The sequence below is a fragment of the Notothenia coriiceps genome, unplaced genomic scaffold, assembly GCF_000735185.1.
Source record: "Notothenia coriiceps isolate Sejong01 unplaced genomic scaffold, NC01 NC01_scaffold00023123, whole genome shotgun sequence".
Classification (NCBI taxonomy): domain Eukaryota; kingdom Metazoa; phylum Chordata; class Actinopteri; order Perciformes; family Nototheniidae; genus Notothenia; species Notothenia coriiceps.
Genome location: NW_011355824.1, coordinates 12,358 through 20,042, shown reverse-complemented (window position 1 = coordinate 20,042; position 7,685 = coordinate 12,358). Strand labels below are relative to the sequence as shown.

Genomic DNA, 7,685 nt, shown 5'->3' with positions numbered 1-7,685 from the left:
AAGCACGCCAAATGCTTTTTCTTCTCAACTTGTACCAAGCCCATGTCTCAAGGATTTCTGCTGTACATTGCTTTCACTGAATAGCCACTTGTACATATAAGGATCAAACTCAAATAGTTTTCCTTTTCAGGCTTAATAAAACAGATGAACGATTATTGATCCTGCATTGCACACTTGAATTCCTCTTGCTTTTCTCTATTGATGAATAAAGACATCAACCTCTATAAAGCCTGTGATGAAATAACCCTTTGTGCCTGGAAGAAATGGTGTGCTTTTCATTGTGCTTTGACAAGGGGAACATCTTGTTCAAAAATACCTAAAGCACAAGCCTGCTAACGATTTAAAGCAGCTGGCGGTTGTCATGTGGCCGTGGCAGCTCAGTGTCGGACACCTGTTAGTCGACTGTTTCAAGGGCGCATGCTAGGAACATGAGCCTTTGCATGATTTACAATTTCTCTCCCTTACAATTTTTGAGCTCTGTGCATCAGCTGAATATGTTAATGCTCTGTCCATGGTTGGTCAGAATGTCTTTGTTATTAAGTAAGTCATGGTTGAAAGCTTTAAAGTTAACCTAACTCCATTTTCACTTGATGAAGGTCAATGTTACTAAACCTAAAATTTGATTTAAGTAAAAAAGGGAGGATTTTAATATCATACATCAAAAAAACGTCTTCTGTGCAGTGTGGTGGAAATACCAGAGCCAGCTAGGCTGCAGATTTTGACGGACAAGAACATGATGAGCCATGTCAGCTCGGCACCGGCGAAGTGTGGCAGACCACAGAGGCTAGCGGGGGTGCTGGTAGGCCATCAAATAAGACCCATTATTGGCAAAAGAAAGAGTCATAATAATGCTGCTCTTTCAAAACTCACAACTTAGAATTAGATATTGATTTAATAAGTAACTGATGTTTCCATTAAAACAAATGCAGATAATACTGAAATAATACAAGTTGGGGTAAGCAGAGCATAAAATAGCCTTTCTAAAGACTTAAATAAAAATTTGACCTGGTTGATGTATAGTGCATTGCAAGCTAACATTATCAGCTTGGGTTTGGTCATTAATACACATTGAGAAGGTTTAAACGTCATTGTATGATTGAACCAGGATGGTGCTTTCTGTTATACTACCTAACACATGTACTATTGTGAAAGGCACTGATGAAAAGTTACGGCAATGCTTTTGTGTTCTTTGTAACATTTAATGCCTCAAATATGGTAATTTGAAATGTCAGTAGTTCAAAGTCAGATCAGACCAACCCTGTCCTTTAAAGAGCCATGCAGGCAGGTCTGTAGTCTAACTACAGTATATAACAGCACAAGATCACAAAGAGGTCTGAAAATAGGCTACAGGTTAGGATGTGTGTGCTGTAAATAGTAACAGACACAGTATAGCGTTCATTGGAAAGGGGCCAGTTGCTATGTTTGTTGTATGAGTTTTAAATAAATAAATAAAGCCTAGAGATAAGTAAGCCCCATGTGATCGAAAATCAGGGTCCAGGGTCCAAATCTCCAGAATACTTAACGCTCTCAAGTTGGTTCCACAGTATAATCATTTAATTGGATATGAACATCATCCTATTGCTTTGCTTTAACCTCAGTTCACATGAGTTATTTTAAGCCTGATCTTTTGGGTATAACCACAGAAAGTCAGGGATAAACCTGCTCTGAAGGAGGGTTAAGCCCTGGGCTCAGGGTGAGGTTATCCTACACAATTGAAGTTTTGAGTGTGAAATTACTTGAAACTCAAGGCTAACAGAACCTTCAGCCCTGAGCTAACAGAGGTCAAGGCCTAAGCTAAACATAGTGTGAAAAGTTCATATGATGTCTTTATGCAGTATATGATTACTGATGAAGAAAACAAAGCAGTAATGGGAGACACCACAATTTTCCCCTCAGACAAAGCTTGTAAAAATAGTTGGTTATGGGATTAAGATTGGGTTATTTGATACCACAAAAAAACACATTGTATGCCATAAAAGCACAACAAAATTAATAGTAGTAATAATGAAAATGCATACTATGATATGCCATGAAAATAAATAAATAAAGACAGGTCGTAATATAGTATGTCGTTAAAAAAACATAACAAATTCAAACTATAGTTGGTCATAAAAGAGTCATGCAAAAAGTAATATTATAAATGAATATTATAATTTGCTACGACATAATTAAGAAGTAAAAGTATAATATACCATAAAAATGTCATTAATAAAAGTCTTGGTGTTTTAAAAGTGTCATAAAAAGGTCATACTCCAGTCTGCCATAAAATAATCAAGAAACAATCCATAGTATAGTTTATCATAAACAATGTAATAAATAGGTAATGGTGGTTATCAAAGCATGAGACTGTGGGCCTGTCCTCAGACAAAGCGTGGAAAAATCCTCCCACCAGATGCATAAAAAAGGAGCCCCTTCCCACTTTGGCTCTTGAGCTAATGTTGGCAAGGTGACATTCGAGAACCTTGGCATTCATTTTATTGTTGAGGTGACTCCAAAGAGAGAAGACTGTACAGTGGTGCATGCCATTAATTAGTATTACATAATAAATACGATGTAAAACATATCTTTTGTTGTTTTTATATATATATATATATATATATATCATTGCTTATGGATTTTTCAGTTGTATTATGTTAGGAATGGGTCCTTTTCCTAGGCCTAAGTCAAATTAATAATGCCACAGTCTAAAAATACTTTATCACAAGAACATTTCCTGAAATCAAAATGTCACTTTATTGAAAAATACGTTTTATCAGAAAAATGTAGAACTGTGTGAACAATTTAATTAAATATTTGTCATACTATCTTATTATTCTGCTTTAACACTTATGAATACATGTTGGTTTGACAGTAGTTCTTTAATTTGCCATCAAATTGAGACTATACTCATTTATCTGTATTATAGGACTAGATCATGAGAGCATGTGAAATTATTTCATTGTAAAATAAAATAAAATAAATACATTTAGTGTAGCCAACTAAAAAGGGAAATATTGAGGTGTAGAAGACAACATTTATAACGTTGCATAAAATAAAAGAATGAATGGAAACAATTAAGTTAAATTGTACAGACTACAGACTAGTTATTTTGTGGATGTACAGTAGCTACATATACAGAACTACATTGCGATCCACTGAGGCTTTCTATTTAAATGTGATTTAAAAAAATACATTGCAATATGTGTATGTTTGCATCTTGAGTCAAGCAGACACCGATGATTTTTAGGATAGGTGAATAACATGGTTTTAGTCATAAGTTATTATTTTATTCTGGAAACACGGAGGAAGCAGAACTGATGTCACGCTGTGTGGGCGGAACTGCCGCTTTGTAACTTCCACCAATAGCATAGTTGCTTTGTAAAATATGAAAATGGCGGCTCTCTGTAGTGAGTTTGAGGACCTGGTACAGATCAAGAAACAGCTAATATCGGTGATATCGCTTTCTAAAGAAAGAGGACTCTTACACAGCTCCAAGTGGTGAGACTGACTGCGACCAATGTCCAGTTAACTGCCTGTTTTTCTGCTGTGTTACCTTGGTAACAGAGCGTTAACGTCCGTTCGTCTGCTAGCACGTTAGCTCTCCTGTTGACATGTCTCAAGAAAAAATCAAGATAAAGTCTACAAATTCATTAAATATACCACTATATTAATGTTGCATTTCAGTGAAAAGAGTCGTAATAAATTCAAAACATATGTTATTAAAGTTGTAACGATACATGGTGTTATTCCTTTACCATTACTGTGCTCCATTTGTATTTGTTGTTGACTGCTATCGATTAGCAAATAAAAAGTAACTGGACAAATATGCATTAAAGCATGAATAACCTTTGTGGTACGTTTGCCTGCTGTACAAATACATGTGGCGTTAAAAAGGATTGTATTGCATGGGACAGTTTTGTCATATGCTTCCTGTGTTTACATTTCAGGACTTCTGAATTGGCCTTTGCTTTGGACCCTCTTCCCAAAGATGAATTACCTCCGTCCCATCCTTTCACTGAGGTTTGTACCCTGCCAGGACAGAGGAGTGCCTGGGTTTATTTATTTTTCACAATATAACATTTAACTACCTACAATCGAGGTTTCAGTTTATTCAAAAGTCCAATTGACTCCTTTTTTGGATAACAATTATGTTTTTGGCACAAAGGTAGAAGCTAGATCAGGATTTTGCCAAAAAGACGATTGTTAGTAGGATAGTCCATTGTTAGCTTTGGTATTTTCTTGTGATAAGTTGACAACAAAAACAATAAAGACATGTTTTTGAAGTTAAAGCAAAGTCACACATTGAAGAATTACACAGTATGAGGTATAAAGCTGCAGCTCTTTTTTAGTTGTAGTTAAGTGTGTCCTGTTCTCTTGAATGGAAAAGTTATACTGCCACCTGGTGACAGTAGACTATTCTTCTAAAAGGAAAACAATGAACACAATGACTTTATGAAGTGCTTTTGTGTTCTTCTTCATTTATCTTTTTTATTAAAAGAGTTAACTTGATAAAGATATTTTCTGATACATGTTCTTGTGATCGTCTTTCCCACATACAGGAAGATGCACAGGACCTGGATGCACTTACGCTGGCCAAATCCTACTTTGACCTGAAAGAGTATGACCGAGCTGCTTACTTCCTGAAAGGCTGCTGCAGCCAGAAGGCTTATTTCCTCTATATGTATTCTCGCTATCTGGTAAGATTCTCTAGAAGTCTGGCACATCCTTCGAGCCTTGATTTTATTTCATGACGTTGCTTGTAATGTTTGTTGACCATTTTAAAAGTTCCCCTTCATTTCTTCAGTCAGGCGAGAAAAAAAAGGACGATGAGACTGTGGGCAACCTGGGTAAGGATCTGTCTGTTTGGACATTCAAAGAGAACTACTTTAGTTACTCTTTAACACTAACTTTTTTGTGTGTTTTAGGTCCACTGGAGAAAGGTCAGGTGCGCAATGAAGCCCTGCGAGAGCTGAGGGTTGAGCTCAGTAAGAAACACAACGCAGGAGAGTTGGACGGCTTCACCCTGTACCTGTAAGAACCTTTCATGCCTACTTTCCTCATAACATGCAGAAAAACACAGTGGATAGCTCATAAACTGCATATGTGTGATTGTGATTGTGGGAACACAGGTACGGGGTGGTGCTGCGAAAGCTGGACCTGCTGAAGGAGGCGGTGGAGGTGTTTGTTGAGGCTATTCACGTGCTTCCTCTTCACTGGGGAGCCTGGCTGGAGCTCAGTAACCTCGTCACCAACATTGAAATGGTAACTACAACACGTATCGTAATTAGCATTGTGTCATTAACCTTATGGGCCCAGGTCCAGTTACCATATGAAACCAAAGTCAATGCTCACAACACAGCCTCATCACTATTAATCTACCATTTCTGCCTTCAAAGAAATAGAAAATAACTTTTTGTCATATTGAACCAATGCTAATAAACTCAATCTGAAGTAAATATTTGGGCTGAATTGATTAAATCTGCATTTGTCTCTTTATATCTTCTCCACAGCTGAAGTCTCTGTCCCTGCCAGACTGCTGGATTAAAGACTTCTTCATGGCGCACATGTACACAGAGCTGCAGATGATCAAAGAGGCGCTGCAGAAATACCAGAACCTCATCGAGGCCGGCTTTTCTAAGAGCACCTACATCATCTCACAGATTGCCGTCGCCTACCACAACATCAGAGGTTTATTTCTGCTTTTTCATAGAAGAGTGATGCCTGTCAGAAGAATGTGATGGGGACAGGTTTAGTCTGACAGCACTCTGTCTCTGTTTGTTTCAGATATTGACCAAGCTTTGGCTCTCTTCAACGAGCTAAGGGAGCAGGATCCTTATCGCATCGATAACATGGACACATTCTCCAACCTGCTCTATGTCAAAGTGAGTTGTGATGTCTTATTGTTTATTTGTGAGTCTGATCCCTCATCCCCTGTCCCAGTCCCGTCTCAAAACCCCACCTCCTTCAACTCTGCTTATCCTTAAACCGGCCACTCCCCCCTCTGAACAACAATCCTCCTGACTGCTTTTCTGTTTTTGTTTGTGTTTTTGTTCTTGTTTGTTTGTCGACCTTACTCGTAATGTTAGCAGCATCTTTGGGTTCTAGAAAAGCGCTCATATATAAAGCCCATACACTTATTAGTTATTTTATTATTATTATTGATTAGCATGACGAACATATGTTACAGTTAGGTTACGAGGTCTAATATCAGCTATAGGGCATTGTACAAGAACAGTTAATGGCCATTTATTATATTCCCTTGAGTTGTTTCATGACCTCTGCAAGTTACTGTTTGCAGAGTAGGATCAAAGAACCATTCAAACATCTAACTGTCGCTTTCACAGAGCATGAAGCCAGAGTTGACGGCTACTCTGGCCCACACCTGGTGGAAGATCGACAAGTCAGGGTGGAGAATGCTGCGTTATCGGTAAGTGCTCTGGCATCTCATCACCTAATACCAAATTTACAATTGTCAACAATTAGTGATTAAAACTATTAGTTTGTTGAATATGTGAAAGCTCGCCACTTGCATGCATGAATGTCTGTGTTCCAGTTCACACGTGTATTAGCCTGTTTTTTCTACGCTAACTCCGTGTTTAATATATATGTGTTTAATCTGATCCACAGGTAACTATTATATAGCTTCCGCTCTCCAGCATGAGAAGGCGGCTCTGTACTTCTCCAGCGCGGGCCCTCAAACTGAACCCTCGATGCCTCGGGGCCTGGACCCTCATGGGCCATGAGTACATGGAATATGAAAAAACCACTTCGGCGGCCATCCAGGCCTACAGGTCAGACTGAAGCTGTAGTTAGACATGAGAGCACTTATTTGTGAAGAGATTTCAGATATTAGGATACTTTGTGTTTTTAACTCGTGTATTTTTTCTGTCAGGCATGCCATTGAAGGTGAACAAGCGGAACTACCGTGCCTGGTACGGTCTGGGTCAGACGTACGAGATCCTCAAGATGCCTTTTACTTGTTTGTACTATTATCGAAAAGCTCACCAGCTCAGGTAAAAGGATTTCTGACATAATGCTTTATGTAGGTTTAAACAACAAATGATAAAAGTAAATGCAATGCTCTTACACCAGTTGCTTGTCTTAATAGGCCCAATGACTCGCGTTATGTTAGTCGCACTCGGGGAAGAGCTACGCAAAAACTGAACACAGCAATTTTGAAGCAAAGAAGTACGCACGCTTACAACTCTCCACCAAATCCCACTTTGTGTAATTACCATCACTAAGCTTTCTGGCTTGTTTTGACATTTTCTAATTTGTTGTCTAGTGTTACTGGAGGGCATACTCTGTTGGAGATGTAGAGAAAATGGCTCTACTCAAGTTGGCAAAGTAAGTGTATCACTGTAGCCTGGGATATACAACTGAAGGATCATCTTGTAGACCCAAAACAGTATTCACATCACATTAACACAAAAGAATGATTTGATCACATGGCCTACAAACTGGGAATGAATTCAGATTTTTCTTTTCCCAGGCTCCATGAACAGCTGAATGAGGTCTGATGAACGCTGCCCAGTGTTACATGCTTTACATCCAAGACATTTTCTCCTGTGGGGTAGCATTTGAAGTGTCTGGAATACTCAAGTATTGTAGATGTTCAGAACCTACGGCAGTGTTTCCCCTATATACAAAAGTGGCGGCGCAGCGCCGCTGCTTAGGGAGAGCCAGCCAGGTACCCAAAAAAAAGA

General features: G+C 38.6%; 1 protein-coding gene across 1 annotated transcript; it reads left to right on the top strand.

Moving 5' to 3' along the window:
• The first annotated feature begins 3,370 nt into the window (after window positions 1-3,370).
• cdc23 (CDC23 (cell division cycle 23, yeast, homolog)) lies at window positions 3,371-7,549 on the top strand. Its single transcript, XM_010781329.1, is given in 18 exon segments — window positions 3,371-3,477; window positions 3,927-3,999; window positions 4,539-4,676; window positions 4,784-4,826; window positions 4,905-5,010; window positions 5,109-5,241; window positions 5,490-5,667; window positions 5,764-5,861; window positions 6,324-6,379; window positions 6,381-6,406; window positions 6,607-6,665; window positions 6,667-6,770; window positions 6,872-6,884; window positions 6,886-6,992; window positions 7,088-7,103; window positions 7,105-7,166; window positions 7,263-7,326; window positions 7,472-7,549. Coding segments are annotated over 16 exon segments (1,311 nt in total). The 3' UTR covers window positions 7,159-7,166; window positions 7,263-7,326; window positions 7,472-7,549.
• Window positions 7,550-7,685: the final 136 nt, after the last annotated feature.